Source organism: Lampetra fluviatilis, chromosome 2 (assembly GCF_964198595.1).
Source record: "Lampetra fluviatilis chromosome 2, kcLamFluv1.1, whole genome shotgun sequence".
NCBI lineage: Eukaryota > Metazoa > Chordata > Hyperoartia > Petromyzontiformes > Petromyzontidae > Lampetra > Lampetra fluviatilis.
The window spans coordinates 20,128,535-20,148,388 of NC_136276.1; the positions used below are offsets into that span (position 1 = coordinate 20,128,535).

A 19,854-nucleotide genomic window follows, 5' to 3' on the forward strand; every position below is an offset into this window, starting at 1 on the left:
TCTCCTCCATCTTCATCCCGGGGGGGACCGCGCCCATTGGGCCAGCTGCGAGTCACCCCCGGGGTCCCTGGGGGACCCGTACCAGATCCATACGAGGGACCGGTGACAAGGACCCGTTCCAAGACCGTTCGGTTCACATGACCACCCTTAATCGTCGTTGGGTTGCTGTTATTTTGGGGGCTGGATTGTTGCCATGCATTGCGAAGTGTTGCATGGATATTGCGGTGTTCGTCGTCCCGCTGCGCAATGTATGGAGGTTAGCCGGGACGGCTGTTTTTTTTTCATGGGGGGGGCGATTGTGATGTGGTGACGTGGAATGAGTCACTGGAGCGCGTGCCGCTGGGAGATTGGTAGACAATAGAGTTAGGGGTGACAGCCCGTTCTACCAGTTGCACTTGTGGGCAAGGCAAGGGAGCCATCTGGGGGATCCAGAGGGGTGCGGGGCCGAGGGCGGAGCCTGGCCACGCTGTTCAGGATATAAGGCGAGCTCCGACTCAGTCGGGGCTGCTGCGATCTGGAGTGGATCTCGTCGTGCTGTCGTTATTGTGATCCTCACTCTCTTCAAGCTGTGGGTCTGGCAGCATGTTGGTTGTCCCGACCCGGTGTGTGGTTATCCCCTAAGGCTGTAAAGGCTGGAATAAAAGAGAGAGAGTACCTCCTACTTGTGTCTGTGAATTGGCACACTACACTTGCATAGTAAAGTAATTGTATTTTTTCATTTGCTATATAGCCAGATAATACGACAAATCGCTAATCTTAAACACCAAATCGTTCATCAAAGTTGAAGGCAGTATAGTACTGTAGTAATAGAGCAAGCGCAGAATCACTGAACCGGAATTAATAGCTTGAAAGCATTTAGTGCGGGGCCCTTAAGTGGGGAGCCCGTAGCTACATATGTAGCTACTTTTGCTACTAAAAGAATCCGGCATTGGCTGTGGCTCGTGTCTGTAATTTTACATTGACGAAGGCGTTGCACATCGGCCTGTTGATGTTCTGCTGTGGTTGACTTTTTCACCAGTCTCTTCGAGGCATGTCAAAGCCGGGAGGTGCGATGTGTGGATGTCGAATTAAGTGTTTATTTTGGACGTCTGCGTTTCTCCACTCTGTTCGGAACTCCTCTATGCTGCCATAATATGGAGGACCAAATATCTTGGATCCTATCATCTACGGTGGTTATCCGCAAATTTATTCCACTTCAACGCAGTAAGAAAACATCGTGGAAAATAACAGATATTAGGAGTCATTTGCCACGTAACTCCACTCATCCAAGAAAATGTGCCCATAATTGGAAGTCTTTAACACATCGCGTTGGGGGGATCTTTGAAACACGTCATACTTCAAAGACGTATCTCCTATCCAGGGGCCTGCCCTGGCTCCTCCCCCCTCAACCAGTATATATACGGGGTCGGATCTCTTGGAATTTCTCATTTACTTGATACAGCAAGCGTGCTGTGACGGTTCCACCTGAAGACGGAGGCTTGTGTTGCCTCCGAAACGTCGAGATTTATTTATTTATTTTAGTTTTATTCAATTTTAATTTTTTACCTACGTGACTTACCGAAAAAACCCAAGAATACGTATCTCCGTGTCTTCTTGTGTCTATCTCAGAGGCGTGAAAAAAGACAGACGTGAAAATTAAATAAATACAAAGACACAGAAGGAGACTCACGCAGACACGGAGAGTCATACAGACACAGATATTCACAATAAACTAAACGACTAAACATATTTATTTCATTTTACCGGGTAAGGCCCACTTAGCTGCATAACTTTTTCTGAAGCGATCTGGTCACAAATTATAGCTCAAAGTGGCTTATCACATCAATTTATAGCAATCAAATATTCTAAGCACAAAGACACACACATGAAAACGCCCACAGAGACATGGAAACACAAAGAAGGTGGAGACACCGCAGAGGCACGGTGACAGAGACAAAGAGACAATGACACACTTACTATTTCCCATTAGTGGGCTTGGGGCAAGACGTGTCACGGCTAGAAGGGATGCAGCTTAGTTCCCTCCCTTCCTTCACTCCCCCTCTTTTATTTCCCCATTAAACCAAACACACAGCATACGTACATGCACCTCGGACCAACATTTTTCTGGGGCCTTGCTCCCATATGTTTGCCTTGTCTTTTTCAATTTGCGTGTGCTTGTGTCACCGTTATAATAAAATCTAGAGCTTACTTGCACATGCACCTAACCTTTTCTGGCGCCTCTTCTGCTCAATATATGTGCACCAATTGTTTTTTATTCGCCGTGTGTGTTTCCTTTACGACCTTTGTTAGTTGTGCAATGTTCCTCAAGAACCCTGCTGTACTCGTTCTCTGCAATATTGATTTGGAGTACCACGGTGGCTAGGAGACGTTAACTACCCCGCCTGATTTGTAGGTCGTGGGTGCGATCCTGACCCTGACGCCTGTATATTTGGAGTTTGCGTCTCTCCCCGTGGTTGCATGGGTTCTCCAGGTCCTCCGAATTTTCCCTCCATTTAGAATTAGCATGCAATTAGAGTATTTGCCTACTATAAATGTCCACGTGATCAGCCACTTCGTTGAGCTATCATTTGTGACCAGGTCACTTTGAAAAACTAGTTATACAGCTCAGTGGGCCTCTCCTAGGTCGACTCAGCCTCAAACGAGTAAGTGGTGTGGTGTCAACATCGCCACTGGGGAGACAAAGGTGGCGGGCCGTTGTGAATCCAAGTTCCGGGCGAAGCCGGGTAGTAAAGCTAGTATTTCATAAATCTTGTGTTCGGTAACTTCGGTTATATACCTTTCTGTTTCTGTCTTGGTCGAAAGTTTAGTTAAACATTACGTTTCGGCTTTGGTTTCGGCCGAAAGTGAAGTTAAACTTTCGGTTTTGGCTTCGGTTTCGGCCGAAAGTATTTTTTTTACTTTCGGTCTGGTTTCAGTTTTGGCCGAATCCAGAAATTCAGTTTCGGTCGGCCTCTAATTGAATCAGTTCACGTGCAGGCGCTGTATGAAATGCTGAATCCTAAGATCTATGAGCGAGCAGCGGCGGCGGTTTTGGCAGACCTTCATTGATGCTCGTGGTTATGGCTCTGCGTTATGGAACCCTGGTACCTGGGTAACATCTGCACAGATGGTCGTTGTCTTTGTGGGCGTGTGAGTGTGCGAGTAACCTCGTCATCTGCGCGTGTCTCACTTCTAAAGTGGGGGGGGTGGGGGGCTCACAGGAGGCGCCAGATTGTTTATTTTTTACACGCTTTCTATTAACTCACTCTGTTGTTGTATCCTCAAATCTTAACTCAATTTTAACCCACTTCCCAATATGGTATCGACTGCAAACTTGATATACTTATGTAATACTGATGACAATACTATATTGTATCATAAAAAAGAAAATAACAAAAAAATTAACAATCTTTTTGTATATGTTATGTTTTGGCTTGGGTCCAATTGTCCACGCTCAACTGACGTTGGCTGTAAATCACCACGGTCACTTACGTTGTGGCAAGCTTCGGGGCCACTTCCTGGAGTCGTGGAGTTTTGCCATTACTCGTACGGTACATTTCATTAAAGCGTGTTTAAAAAAAGGTTTTTTGAAATATTACTTATTTCTGATGCACGTGTAGGAGACGGGGTGACGTACACCCACACACAGATATACTCACGCACACACTCATACAAAGACAGACAGACCCCCCCCCCCCACCACGGTATAGCCTTTCACAGACTGCTGTTAGCGAGCACCCACGAAGGTCGGCACTGCCTGCACACGAGGGAGTGGTGTGGGAAGCACCACGCCCGACCACCTTCGTCTCTTCAGTGCCGATGTTTACACAGCACACCAGGTACTCCTTTGTGGCTGAGTCAGCCCAGGAGAAGCCCAGGACCGGTTTGGTATTTACCATTGATGTTAGCCGTGACCTGGGCCACCAGGTTCGTACAACCAAGATCAATCCACGGCTGGATACAGGCCTCCCCAAGCCGCAGCCATCACTCACGATCCTATGGTGCAACAAAACAATCCAGAACCTGCACATTGACTGATTTAATCACTCCATCTCCTAAGGGCACGTGCCCTTGGACGCATTCCATTTCCCCTTGGCTGCCACTCCGTCATTAACCTTGACCATTGTCCATCATCCCTTCCCGTGACTTGTCATGCCCGAACCCACTCACGCACAAGGATGTCTACGTGTCTATGTGGGTGTCTCCGTGTCTCTGTGGGTGTGTCCGTGTCTCTGTGGGTGTCTGCGTGTCCATGTGGGACCCTCCGTGTCTCTGTGGGTGTTTTCGTATCTGTAGGTACCTCCAAGTATCTGTCTCCGTGTCTCCGTGTATTTGTGTATGTCTTTCCCATCATGTAAAAAAAGCTGTGTTTCTTCTTTGCCATTGTCGATAAAAGCAAAGATGGGTAGACTTGTAGATTTGAAGCTTTCGTGACTGCAAGGAATCATCTTCTTAGGTTTTTTCGGTAAAGTCACGTAGAAAGTAAAATAAAATAAAAAACAAAAATCACGACGTTTCGGAGGCAACACAAGTCTCCGTCATCAGGTGGGACCGTCACAGCCAGATCACTTGATACAGCTAATCTGGCTGTGACGGTCCCACCTGATGACGGAGACTTGTGTTGCCTCCGAAACGTCGTGATTTTTGTTTTTTATTTTACTTTCTACGTGACTTTACCGAAAAAACCTAAGAAGATGGGTAGACTTGCCCGAGGAAGACAAGAGCCTAAATTGGAGAATTAACTGAAGCCTCTATAGTCACAGAGTATCCATCCTCGATGGTCAATGCCTACAGGAACCACTTCAGGTGTGCACTCAAGTGAAAATGCATTAAAGTTGAAGCTTTGTAGCTTTACGAGACCGGTTGTTTTCTATTGCATCTCTATGTTAAGCTTTCCTTTTATTGCAGAGGTAGCTTTAGTTCATGGCATTTTGTTGTTCTTGCTTTCACTGCAACCGTTGTTCTTTTTGTTTGTGCGGGGTTTTTTTTCCTTCTTCTACAGAACAAACCTCACAATGTACGTTGTTAACAAGCTCCCGTTCGTAGGCCGCAATTTAGAAACGGGGCTCTCTGTTTTGCCTCCCCCTCTTCCCCCGCCGGACAGATCCCTGCACTCACATCTTCCGTGGCCAGCGCTCTCTTGTTGGCACAACGCAAGTGAAACTGACTCGGTCGTTGTGAATCAATGATCACGTAGATCCTTGGCACCACACCCAGAAACGACAGCCGTGGAATGGTCCTCTCGGTCAGCTTTATAGACGTGGTCATTGGCGATGAGTCGTAATTTAGGTGATGTTAATGCTAGTGTAACTTATTGTGGTTGCCTCTTTGCAATGTAAAAAAAAAACTTTTACAGGTAGGCTTTTCGCGACCAATATTATACATAATAGAGGTTGTTTTAGGGTGAGATCGCGTAAATATAAATGTATTGTTAAACCCTCCACCACCCAAAAATTCCAACTGTAACTAATTGGCATGATTTGTTTACGTAACAAACCTTTATACTAATTGACTGTGGCGGGTGTAAGGATACATTTATACTTTTTATCCTAAAAAAAAATGCGTAACCAATTCACCATTTTACGTATAAAATATCAAATATCTGCAGCTGAATAGGGCTGAGCCTGGTTTGGTATCGGTAAAGGAGACTGCCTGGGAATAGCAAGTGGTGTGGGCTTGGGGCTGCACAGTGGCCAGGCGACAGCAGTACAGCGAAGTGGTATTGTTTTTGTCGACTGTTGTTTTTTCTCCCCCTTCCGATGATATTCATGGGCAGAGGCATGAGGCCAATTTTGAGATAGGGCGGTAAGCAACCGTGGGGGCCAATATCGAGTCACCTAAGAGCCCAATGCAGTTCGACTGAGGAGACATTGTACACAGATATGATTGAATAGACACGAGTCACACGATTGAACCCAGGGTCTCGGGCTCCTCCCCACTGTGCCATGCCTGGCGGTGCTGGTCATGATTGGTGGTTTCAATGGACCCTGAACTCGGAAGGCACGCGCCTCACTTTGTCTGTGCTTGGCCCAGCCAAATGATGCGGCCAGGGACCTTGGGCACGCTTGAGTTTGGTTGAGTAAGAGATTTAACTTCCAGATGTAGGCTTGTCATTAAATCAAAGATATGCATTCGGTTGTTTAGCGGGGACGTAGGAAACAGTTTATGAGAGCGTTTGGTATAACACAACATATGGCTTGTCCCCCCCCCGCCCTGGCACCTGTACACATATTTACATCAAGTGAAGCAAATCTGGGTCATGGCCCTTGAAAATAATGATGATAAATATGTTGTCCCTAAATTGAGCAAACAAAGAACACCCCGTATAGGCTTAACAGACTGTTGGGGCAAGTGCTGTTCGCGAGCACCAATGAAGGCCGGACCGGCACACGAGGAAGTCTGGTTGCCAGCACCACGCCTGGCCGCCTTTGTCTCCCTAGTGGCTACATGTACACATTGCACTAGGTACTCATTTAAGGCTGAATCGACGTCGGGGGAGGGGGGGGGACAGCAGCGGTTCAGAAAATAGTCACTGGTGTTGGCCGTGAACGGGAATCGAACTCAGTCGCCGGGTTGGCACGGTTGGCTACGTACGGTGTGAAAGAAGTTCAACATACATCCACGCATACATAGAGCAGCTCGCTTAGCATTACACGCCCGCTCAAATAACACGCACACACACACGTGTAGCTGTGTATCCACAGGCATCGTGGTGGGGTGGGAGTGTGGGGGCAGGAGGAGGGGGGACATACACGTGTGTGGAAATGCATGCGTCTGCCCCCTGTGGTTCCATGCCCAAGTCAAACTTGGGTACCGTTAAGAGCGCAATGCATTCACTTCAGAATTGAATTCACTTCGCAGTGAATGGATTGCACTTTAACGATATTCGGAATAGGAAGTATTCTACTAAAATATGCCGCGTTATATACTCACCCTTGTATCGTGTCCGAACTGTATGATGTATGCCGTTGACTTGACTTGTTTAATGCATGGCACACTTGACCCGAAGTCCATATCAATGCCTATCGTTGGTAATTAATGTAACTTTGACAAATGTATCTGCCGTATCAAGAGCAGCAATACAGGGTGTTCCATTTATTAAAAAAACACCCACTTTTTCATCGTTGGCAACATTTCATTTCCAAGCTCAATGCACGTATCAAATCTTTTTAAACACTCTCCTGAAACACTTTTGTCCAACAGAGCCAGTGCGGTTTTGCTCTCACGCCATTCAATAAACGCACATACGTCAAGTGTACCATACAAATAAACGTGTCAAGCGCCAGGAGCACACCATACATCTCTTACACTAAACAAGAGCGCATTTGAGCAAAATGCTTTTTTTACTATTACTATTACATCTTACCGCCTTCTAAACATTTGATGCTCAGGGTAGGGTCGGCTGAGGTCACGGACGTTGTTGCAGTTTTGTTGCCCACCAGCCAAGAGGAAATCCCCGTGGGTTATGGTCGGGCGAAACTATGGGACTCGTGCAAATTGATCCACCTCAGCCAATCCTCCCACGTGCAAAGTGCCCCTTCTTAACCAAACGCATCGCTTTGCGGAGACCCAGGGGCCCATCGGATACATCTTTGGGGGGTGTCCTAACGATGGACGATTGATCGCCCCCGTGTATTAAAACAGTCACGGAGATTACCGTTGCAGAGTTAGGGGCCGTCCATAAATGACGTCACGCGAATTTGGAAGATTTTTGACCCCCCTGCCCCCCTTCTTCACACGATGTCACAAAAAGTCAGACCCGCCCCCCTTCAAATATGACGTCACAAAGCTCTGCCCCCCCCCCCAAAAAAAAAACATGCTTCAAATCGCATTATACAATTGTCATTGTAGTGCGTATTTAACGTGGCGCTAGACTCTGATGTTGTAGGAGAAACATTTATCAAAATGTCTATTTCATTAAGTAGAACGTGTTGTCTTTATTTATTTAAAGTTGCGAATTTTGATGTGACGTCACATTTCTCCCCCCCCCCTCGTCACACATCGTCACAAATGTCTGACCCCCCCCCCTAGGTGCGTGACGTCATTTATGGACGGCCCCTTAACTTCTAAATCGCGTACCAGCGCGCCCTCTCGTTTCGACCACAAATTACGCTTACGGCCGTGAGGTTGCGTTACATGTAATGCGTTGAACTGTCCCATGAAATCAGAGTTAACTGACGCTTGCAACGGCGTTTACTTATACTGGTAGGAACCGCCAGGTTACACCAGCCCACAGGGGATTATTGTGTCCGTCCGCCCGTCGTGCAGGGAGGGGCTGGGTGGGGAGAGGGTGGGTGGGGAGGCGAGGATGGGGAGGGGCTGGGAGGGGAGGGTGGGGAGGGGCTGGGTGGGGAGGGTGGGGAGGGGCTGGGTGAGGAGGGTGGGGCTGGGTGGGGGGTGGGTGGGAGGGATGGGGCTGGGTAGGAAGGGGCTGGTCACCCCGTGGTGCCCTTATTAAACTCAACGTTTAACCTACTCACGACGGCTTGTGCCCGCCCTCACAGTCGGGCGTATTTGCGGAATACACCACGCCGCCGTTGACCCTGGCCATTGACCGAGCAGCCCAACGTTCCTACCAGCTCCCTCCGCAGGAATGTGTTTGTGGCGAGCGATAATGAGTGCACAACCCGCACACGTATCTGTGAACCCATACGGTTTACCCCAGAATTCCTATAGTGTACAGGGAAATTGGATATGAGTTCGATTCCTGGACAGGGCCAACGAAGCTTAACTTAAGCGGGGAGTAAGAGAGTGACTGATGTCCTATCCCGTCTACTTCAACGCCCACCGGGCAGAGTGGTTGGAGGTGTTTAAGGGTCACTTATAACTGTGTATACCATACCTGTCAACCCATACGGTTTACACCGTATTCGTGTGTAGGAAAATTGAGTTTTCAGGTCCATACGGCGTGCGGCCGTTTCAATACGGGCAAAAAAAAGTTTTTGTCTATTTATTTTGTGTTTCTCCCTTGTTGTGATGGGACTTTGTAGGATGAACGTTGAGATTTATAAGGGGCACTGGGTGACCAATAAGGTCTGAATTGGTCAGCAATAAGGTCGGGCGCTGATAAGGGATTGTTGACAGCTCCATAGAGTGGCCGATGCTCAGACGATCCAAGGGGTGGACGGGTGGAATTTGTTGCTCGTGGAAAGGACCTCGCTTTAGCTCGCTCACAGCACTTGCCCCAACACTCTGTTTCGGCTATAAAGAGGTGGGGGGGAGGAACTTTCTCTATGCTTTAGCGCCACCCTGCAGAACGCTGATTTCGTTGCAGTGTAGCGCTCTTTGTCCTGGAGAACATTTTTTTGCTTTGTGCGTTAACAACAAAAAATAATGAAATGCCCCCCAAAAAATTTCGCAACGGCGGCCGAAGAAATGCACTTCGTCCCGCCATCTGTGTTTACATTGGCTCAGCCAATGATGAGCGACGAACGCTCTGAGCCAATCAGAATCCCACCTCAACCCCCCTGCGATTCGCTTCGTGGTCGGATAATCTCAGGATCCATCCAAAAGAAACATCACCACAGACATTTAGACTGAGGGCAACGCTAAGACCCGGACTGGGAGCACAGCAGGTCCAGCCTTGTAGGAGTAGTACGGTAGAATATCATTGGTGAGTACAGTACACGATACTAATTTTAGATATTTTTTTATTCATGAAATTATGTTTATTATCTGTCTTATCATTATGGGCGCCATTAGCAAATACCCCAATGAAGCACTCGTATATTGCTTTAATTAATTACGCCGTCGGGAACGCATCCCCAGATACACAATGGTATAACGACCCCTTTTAGCGCTGATTCGATGAGCGTTCACTTCTCCAGGAGCACATCTTGAGAACGCTAAGCGAGGTCTGCCTGGTGTTCACACTTTTCTACATGGGCTGTAAACGCAATTTTTTAAATATATGGCGCAGCATGAAAATGGGAGGGGAGTTGGTCATCGGCTGGGGGACGAATATTCTCAATAAAATAGAAGGGTAGAAAAACTAGAGTTGGATGTGGGATGATGGGTGTCTTGAATTTATGACAGTTTGCTTGTATTAACGGTGTATCCTGCCGCATGTACAACATACTTGTTGAAAGCATCAAGATAATAATTTTTTACCAGATAATTTTATACCATTTATAAATAGACGAGGCATCGTTGAGCTCCAGTGCCCAAACAAATGTGCGGGTGGCTATGGGACTCAAACCAGTGAGTTTTTTCACCTCCGATTAGCACGGCACGGTTGGCTACGTACGGTGCGAAAGAAGTTCAACATACAATATACATACAGAAAATACACTGACAACTCACACTGCATTGAAACAATACCGCTCTGCATTGTTCACAATATCTCACCACGCGTGGGGAACTGGGTGATGCATATCGCAATGTGCAGCTGATGGCATGCGAATTCATTGTTGCAAGTGGTATAACATAAGCAGGGCAAATATATACAAGAGGAAACAAAATCTAGTGGAGGAAAGGTCTGCTGTGGCCAGTTCAGCTCAAAGAATGTAGTCAACATCTGCAGTCAGTCCCCCATGGACTGCTGCCACTTCAGCTGTTTCTTGTATCTTAGATGAACTGTCGATTGTTATTTGTAGCAGTATATGCCAGATTTCTATTAAGAGAGCTATTTTTGTTCAATGTTGTTTAGAGTGCGGTATCAGTCATGTATTACTGTAATAATAATCGCAGCCTATGAATTCACTGCTGAATGGTTTTCCAATGCCGTGTTGGTCGTGAGGGTTGTATGACCATACTTCACCATGATGGAAAGTGCAGGTTGGTGAAGGCTCAAAACTGGTTCTCCACTGATGTTTATGTGGACAACAACGATTGTCTGAACAACATCCCGCACGCATGGCCGAGTTACAGAACTGATCCATGTGGGAATCGTGTAGAAGCTCTGCGCAACATGAATTTCAACATCGAAACGGTATGGAACAATTTGTGCGATTCAAGTAACGTGCCCAACAAAAACCTGATCTACCACACCGCCCGGTGTGCACTACACATAACTCATCGGTGAACCCACAACCACACTGCTCTACTTCCACTACGCACAGCTCATCAGTGAGCCCACAACCACACTCCATCGTCCATGAAAACAATGTGCATTGCTTAACCAGATCCACACAAACCACAGAAGATGCAGATACCTAGAGCGCAAGTGGGAAATAAAAGACTCCGCTGTGTGTGACTGCGGCTACGAACACCAAAATACGGATCACAGAATTTCGAATTGCCCCAAATGTAAGTGTGAAGACCGTGGTGTATGCGAATTTCACCAACTCTCAAAGTAATTGAACGGCTGAATCACTTGGAACTGAATCTCGAATAGTTAACTTTCACTGGTCATGCGAAATAAATCAATGGAATGGCTGGGAATAAAATTCATGTCCCCGGGTTCATAGTTCGGTGCTCTAACCACTGCACACCATCTCTCACCCTCAGGAAGAAGGAGTAACGTCTTGGTCAAACAACTCCCATGCCCTACACTGCATGGCGAGGCCTTTTTCCACTGGTGGACTAGCAAATTACTCCAAATGTCTATTATGTAGGGAGTGAAAACGTCTTCATCCGGCCCTGGTGCCAACAGATATAAACTTGCTTTCGGATTGCCGTTCCGGCAAGTTGCTGCTAATGGGGAGTGACGACTGCTTACGGTGTGGGACAACTTACCTGCCTCGTCAATGCAATATGCTCACTTACCCGTGGAGATGTGTCGGCCTGTACCCAGGAAGAGGTAGCAGAGGACGGGAAAGAAGGAGCAGTAGAGGCCATATATGGGGGCAACGGATGTGAGCAGGGCGAAGGCCATGCCTAAATGACATTGAGAGGAGAGAGAGAAGAGAGAGAGCACGACTTTGAGCCAGCGGGCCGTGCCGCTGCGAGCAGTGTCCATTACTTACCCATGGATGCGTGGCGCGAGGTGCCGGCAATCACGTAGATCAGCACGGGGAAGAAGGACGTGTACAAGCCATATATTGGAGGCAGGGCGGCCAAAAAGGCATAGGCCATTCCTGAGAGTTCAGGGGTGATAATACACGAAGAGGGTAATCCCTTTGCACATGTTTAAACGTTCGTAAGTTTGAACAACAATAATAATTCAGTTTAACGTTATTCTGTGCACGAAATGTGAGCAATTAATGCGTTTTCAGATGTCTACAGGTGACTCAGATTTTAATAAACTGCATGGTGGTGTCACAAAGTTAAGTTAATGCACGACATTTTGTGAATTGAAAAAAATGAAAATAAGATCTAAAAATAAGCAAGCATTGACAAGACTTGTATTAAACTACGTTGTGCCTTTACAGTTTACTTACACGCAAAAATGCATTTCCAACAAACATGTTGAGTGGTAAACATTAAAAATGAATTGCTTGAATCACGCACAATACACAACTGCAGTTTACACAAATAGTATTGGTTAGATTTAGAACACACTTCAAACACCGCTCCTAAATCAGCATCGGTCTAAAACACTCAGCCCAAAACACTCCCCGCCATCGCTTTCACTTCAGTCAAAACAATGCCAAAGCACACACGGAAACATAAGCCATTTGTACCATCCACGTGTTTGTGCAGTTGATTGTGACTCGGCTCGTCTGTTTTCATTGACTCGCTCGCCCTTGCATTTGGGCTCAGCCGCTTTTGGAAAAGGCCGCTCACAGCGGGCTCCCGAGTATGGGGCGCGTTTACGGAGGAGACGGGGACAAAAAAAAATCCGCAACCTTGGTCCGCTGCCTGTATTGGTTTAGCGTGGCCATTAGCCCCCTCGGTTGCTTAGCAGAGGGCAGCGAACGGCAAAAAAGATATATTTATAAATGTACATCTCAAATTCGTGGAACATTCTGTCTTTATTCCAACAATGAACATCGATGTGGTCAGATGAAAGATCGCTTGCGTTGTCATGTGTGAACACAGTTTAAGTGTCCGAATAGTCCATTTAGAGTTTGTCACCGGTAATATTAATGTTGAAAAATTTAACCCCAATGAATTTTTACAATTTTCAGGAAATATCCTCGTCTTTTGGGATGATTTTCCTTTTTAAACAAATATCACGACCAGACTTAGAAGAGTTACCTTATGTGTTACCACGTTCAATTAATTCACTTTGAAGATAACTCAGCGAAATAACTTTCAGCTATATGCGAGAGGCGAATCACACTCTTATCAATTTATGATTGCAATACTCAAAATTGTAATTATCGCCTCGGTATTGCATAATTAAGCGTTAAAAGGAGATGAGAGGTTGGTTCATTATGAGCACTGAGTCTGGGTTCAAATCGAGGCTGCTCAGAATAATGAAAGCAGGTACTCAAGTGCTAGTTGAGTTCAAGGCGTCCATCTGGTTACCAAATCATCATCATCATTGTCACCAGCCATGGTCAACTGACTGCTGGGTGAAGGCCTCCCCAATATGCCACCACCTCTCACCATTTAGTGATTTAACAATCCATCTGGCATCTGCATGCAAGTTGATTGTATGCCATTTCCTCGGTAGACTTCCTCTCCGACGCGTTCCATTCTTTGGCTGCCACTCCGTTATCACTTTTGACCATCGGTCATCGTCCCTTCTAGCGGCGTGTCCTACCCAAGCCCACTTACTTTTCTTAAAAGTTGTAATTGGGCCATTCACCTGCATATATGTTACGTGATTTACGTGTTTCTCTCGCTGAATCTCAGTGCAATTCCAAGCATGCATCTCGCTAAATGTTTATTTGCATACTTTTCAATATTCTACCGTGTACCATGTATTTTGAACCACATGTCATATCATCGAATAAAACACATATTTTGGCAACATTGCTTTTCATTATTACTTGAGTTCAGATTTCCAAAAGCACCCCACCTGCTCTAGTTCACCTCTTCCTGAAATCATTTTGATCCCGGTGTGCCTTCAACAGCAGTCCTAAGTACACACTGTTGTGATTTCTGACAAATATCTCCAATTATTTAGCATACTTGTTGTACGTAAACTTGGTTTTACTCACTAATTGTGAACTCAACTTTGCAATCTTTATAAATTTGTAAACAGATGTATTGCAGTGCATTCCCAGGGGACGTTACTAAGACTATTATGTCAGAAAACCTGAGATGGTTAATGCGTTCTCTATGAATGTATACCTTTTAGTTTTTCCAATACAATTTTGGAAAGTTAATAACTTTGTTCAAAGTCTGTTACCCTGTCCAACTCCCCAGATAACATTGGTACCGTTTTTCAGTAACCTTTGTGTGATTGTTCTCTTTCCGTAAATAGATTTTATTCGTAGACTTCGTTTTTTCAGGCCTTGTTTTCTAAGAGCTTGGATGACTTCCTGGTGCAGTGTGCACACTTTGAACGTAAAGGTTGGTGGCCTGCCATGAGATAGGGTTTGGTGTGGATGTGCGGTTGGCGGATCAGCAGTAGTTGCAGCAGGAGTGTCAAGATTATCATCATTATCGTAATCATCTTCATCTATCATCAATATATTTTTCCTTATCTTCAGCATCGTAATCATCATCTTGATGATGATTATCATCTCAGCGGAGGAAACTTTGACGCGCACATTAACGCGTGTATGTTTGTGTGCAAGAAAGACACAAGCCTGATTGGTCGGCTCATTCCGTCGGTGGGTGTGAGTGTAATGACATCATCACGTGGGCTGATTCCCGTCGGCACTTTCGGGCAACTGATTGGGGACGGATGCATTGGCAATGGGGCATCACCAATTCCACACTGCAAATCAGGCAAATGACTGCTGACACGGCACGTGGACTGTATCTGTCAGAGCACAGCAATGCAGCCCACAAACTATCCTAAAAGCCATGAACATGTATACAAGAGACGTGTATTTATACATTGTCGATTCAGCAGGCACAAGCTGTTGAAAATCGACAACATTTAAATGTGGCTTATTTATACGTTTGATTTATTAACATGTTTAATACCTGTTTATTTTATGCGTCATCGATTATCAAACATTATTTATTTTAGATTGCAAACGATCATACGATGTATTTCACATTCTTAAAAATCTTGCCAACAATCTAACTTGTGATTTATAGGTTATTTGAGCGTGTGCAACAAGCGTTATATTAAATTATTGGTAGAGGTTGCGCAAGTTGTAAATATTTAAAGATGTGGATAGTCCTCGGCTTACGAACGAGTTGCGTTTCTGAGACCCGTTTGTAAGTCGATTTGTTCGTATCTCGGAACTCAATATTTAATTGTACAGTACATACAGTGTTCAAAATGTGTTATGGTTCAACAAAAAAGTGAAGAATTGTTAAACTAATTATTAAGAAGAATTATACATTTACATGTAATACTGTAATAAATACTGTGTAGGAAATAAAACATTAAATAAAGTAACATAACAATAAAATACAAATTTCACTTACCTTGAGTCCTAATGCTGGCTTCCTTATTAGAAAGGGCATCATGAGTTCTAGCGGGATACTGGGATTCATTGCTGGGACAAATCTCGTGTAGGATAGTTCCACGGTTCGGTTCGTAAGTACGAGCGAATGTTCATAAGTCGGATGGTTAAAAATAATAACACCTTATGGCGGTTCGTTGGTAAGTGCGGATGTTCGTAAGTCGGACGTTCGTATCTCGGGGACTGTCTTATATTGAATACGCCCTTGACATATTTTGTCGAAAATTAGACGTATAAAGAATCAAACATAGCAATACACATCATGCCATAGGTGGAATCGCGTTTAGCGGAATTTCTGGCAAACTCAAGAATTATTTGAAAGTTGTAAAACAAACTCTACATTATTCAGGCCGAATTTTACTTTAAAAAATAACCTACATACTGGATGTAAGACTTGTAACTGAAAACTGCAGCATTTAAATACGGTACGATGAAATGAACATTGGAGAATATATGCGTATTGTTTGTAAGACCTATACAGCTGCCATGGTGTACAGACCAACCAGAATGCAGAATCTAAACTGACTGGGAATGTTGTTTGCAGGTAATGACTTAAGCACGAAACATTATGCTGTCTTCTGTCTGGACAAGAACCATTTGTAGTAATAACATACCAGTTAAACTGGTATGCTATTAATGCTGTTGATGGGAATATCCTGCTGTCCCAATCCCACAATAATTCCCTGCACGAGTGGGTGAATGTACGCCACTCTTACGTTCCAAAGACAAAGTCGAAGATTCCACGTATAGCCTTAACAGACTTGGAGCAAGTGCTGTTAGTGAGCACCTATGAAGGCTGGCACAGAATACAAGAGGGTGGGTGGCCAGAACCACGCTCTGCCACCTTTGTTTTCCTCGTGGCGATGTTTGCACACCACACCAGGTACTTATTTGAGACTGAGTCGACCTAGGAGAGGCCCAGGACCGGTTCAGATAATCGTTACTGGTGTTGGCCGTGAGCGGGAATCGAACTCGGGCCGTCGGGTTAATAGTGCAGCGTGCTAAACCTCTTCCCTACCCCTCCCCACTCTACCATCTACTGAACGGATATCTGTGAAAAAGAACTAAAAGGCTCATCGGATTCTTCCAGCATAAATATTCCGATTCTACCACTCTTACGCTAAACCCCTGCCCCACAGCCTCCCATTGCTCTCCAACTCACACTCCCACTACTGTTACTATTTTTTTTTAAATAATAATCAGCAGCAGCAGATCCATCTCAACTGCTCCTCTTTATTCCTTCCTCCCTGCAGCAGACGTAACCACTCCCAGCATTGCCACTTCGATTCACTGCAAATCAACAACGTTGATAAATATATACCGCTATTCTATATGAATTTAGACAAGACACGCTTGACACTGTGGGGAAGTTGAGTTTGTTGCACCGAAGACTTAACATTTGACATTTTAAATATGTCAATAGAAAATAACCCACACAGGAATGCAGCTTCTAATATACAGACGCACACGAAAAACAACGAATTAAACAAGCTTGAGGAATTGATTATTTTTGTTAAACATTCAACATGTGCACTCATGTAAACACAAGTGCGCACTTGTGATAGAGCTGGACAAACGCAGAGTTATGTACATGAATAAACTTGGTATGAAAATAGCTGCATCTATCATGCAAAGAAAATTGCTGCACCACGAACATTGGAAATGTTCAGCTGTTCACATCAATAGAGAAACAACGATGGTGTACCTTTTTTTCTTAAATATTATACTTTGTTCCTGTATTTTTACACACGAGTGTCTCCATGTGCTCTGTCGGATTAAGAAAAGATAAAGGTGAGCCTTACCCTGCGGTATGTGAACAATACCGACAGTGAGGCCGGAGATGATGTCCCCCAGGAGCCACTGCTTGACTTTGTACTTGGGCAGCCAGTCGAGTATGGGCATCCTCCTGCACAGGAGTCCCAGAGCGCCTCTCCAGGAGCAGGCGAACAAGCCGGCTAGGCGGCCCAGCAGCTGCGCACCGCTGCTGCCCCGGCCTCCACCGAAGCTCTTTTTGAGGACATGTTCGCGGTAGATTGGCCTCTCCACGTGGATCATCGTGGAGGCTGCGTACGCCGGGAGTGCGGGGACTGGGGTCTTTTGGGGAAGAGTCTGGCTCGTGGCGTGAGAGTCCATTCGCTCCATCTTGGCCCTTCGCGTCAAGGCACCTGCGTTATTTATCCGCTGTCTTTTTTGTTGTGCGTGTGTGTAACTACCGTCGTTAAATTATTTATTTCACTTTTAAAGAGCGCCCCTCGATGTTTCTCAACGGACGCTCGCCTTGCCCCTCGTGTGGGTGTCCAAGCGACTGCCAAGGGTCTCCAGTGATCGATCTGGCTCGTGTCGACAACATCGGCCGTGGTTAAGTGCATCGCACAATGCACATTCGTGACAACCAAGAGAGCATGCCTTGAAATTTGAGAACGTAAAAGACACAGGCCGCCATTAGCAGACGTTATTTGCAAGCAAGTAAACATCCTTTTGAGAGCAACAGCAACACACTTCAAGCTAGATTAAACACGCGAGGCTTAACGTAATTTGCGTTAGCAACCATTAAGTTTTGATGCATTATTTGATTGCAGACTATGCTAGAACCCTTTTAGAGAAAAACATTTTTTGGGAGAAATGTCTTTGACTACTTCAGTAGCATTGCTTGTGATTAAGTTCATATCAATGTAATGTAATTAAAACATTTAATGTTGCTATGTAACCTTTAACATGTGTGTCATGCTACTGAAGTTTTAATAGATGGCATATTTAATGCAAAGCTCAGTTTAAATATTATTGGTTCGAGATATTTATAGCGAAATCGTACATCAAGAACCCTTTATGTTGTCAATAAAGTATGCACTGAGATATCACACCTTCTTTGCAGAGGTCGTCTACCCTCCAACTGGGGAAGAGGTTTGCATTCATAGTCATACTGTAGCAAATACATATGCAGCAACACCCCGATGCACGTCCCCCCCCCCCCTTTTTTTACGTCGTTTCGCAACTACGTCGTCACTTTATTATTAATACCGATTTGCGTCGCCTCAAGCACCACAACTTATGTCGCCGACAGCATCGTCCGCCCTTTATCGTTATCCGTCGCCTCTCAGCCTTCGCCTCCACCACCCACTACGACTACCCTGCGCATCGCTTCGATTTGCGTCGTTTCGATATTCGTCGTCGCACCTTTCAGGAACGCATCCCCGGCGTGAAGTGGGGGTTTAATTTAGAGGTTAATACAGAGGTTGTGTTTCGACAAAAGTACACAACGGCACATTGTTTAAAATGAAGCACGGACCTTTAGCGCCACCGATAGAGGTAGGCACACTTTGGCGAATCTCTGCAGAAATTATAAGGAAGCTGCTGATATCAAACGATAAACCGCCAAGAAAGGTGGCTCAGTGCTAAGGATATAAATCAATTAGTTTTATACAGCAGCCCAGACTTAAAACATGTGCCGTGGTGTTACGCTAAATACCGGTTGGAAGCATTGCACATTTTATAGTCAAAGATAAACAGCATGCAATTTATTATAGCAACTATAAAAAATGACTCACCAAAATGCTCAGTTCCTGGATATATATTATGCGGAGAACATTTACTCCGGCGGAATAGCGTAGCATGAGATCCTTCCTGCCAAAAGATCACTGGCTTTTAAGGCCAGATTTTAGTGTCGTGATACATTTAGAATGTCGTCTTAATGTATGGACGATAAGGTCCCTCTTTGTTCTGAAATGCACTGTCAGAGTGCAGTAAGAAGTTCAAATCAAAACATCCCCCAAAAAACGGTGCACTTAAAGCAGTACTTGCACAGGGATGAGCCATCCGGAGGAATGTGATGTTTGCTGCTGAAAGTCAAGGTCCTTGTATTTAACCGAAAAACCGTTAGCCGATGTCACTGTTAACCGAGGACTGCTGTCCTGCCATATACACGGCACTTTATAATTGCACGTGACGCTGTTCACGTGCATTGCGGCTCTTGAAGTAATTCGCTTTTTTTTACGGAAAAAAATATTTCTTCTTGTTATTTTGGTTGCCGAACCTTGGTTTGGTGCATTCTCTCACCTCCCTGCATCTGTGCATTATATACCGTGCGCAACAGAGCTATTTTTATCCACTTCAGCACATTTTGCACAAATGAGAGATTGGCATGCAAGTCCTGTTCTTGTACTTCATCCTATTTTATCTAGATTTATATAGCGTCTCAGCCCAAGGCGCTTTACAATAATTATACAATTTTGCATTACACGATAGCGGTTGAAATATGCGAGTGGGGTTATTCAGTGCCGGCCCGAGCCTCTTGGGGGCCCTAAGCAGAATTTGATTTGGGGGCCCCCCTCCCACCACGCAGACTCATCTGTGCTAGAAGATTATTGACACAAATGTCACACTATAATGTTATAGCGAATATTATAAACGAATACAGTGAGGTTATGTATTAATAAAAAATAAAAACAACACTTAAAAT

The 19,854-nt window shown here is 45.2% G+C and overlaps 1 protein-coding gene across 1 annotated transcript in view; it reads right to left on the bottom strand.

Moving 5' to 3' along the window:
* The window catches only part of LOC144946997 (prestin-like), an 86,500-nt gene extending 68,960 nt beyond the window's left edge, over window positions 1-17,540 (bottom strand). The window contains exons 1-2 of the mRNA XM_078876101.1: window positions 17,201-17,540; window positions 11,886-11,996 (exon numbers count right to left, since the gene is read on the bottom strand). Coding sequence (XP_078732227.1) covers window positions 11,886-11,996; window positions 17,201-17,540 — 451 coding nt within the window. The remainder of the gene's footprint in view (window positions 1-11,885; window positions 11,997-17,200) is intronic.
* Window positions 17,541-19,854: the final 2,314 nt, after the last annotated feature.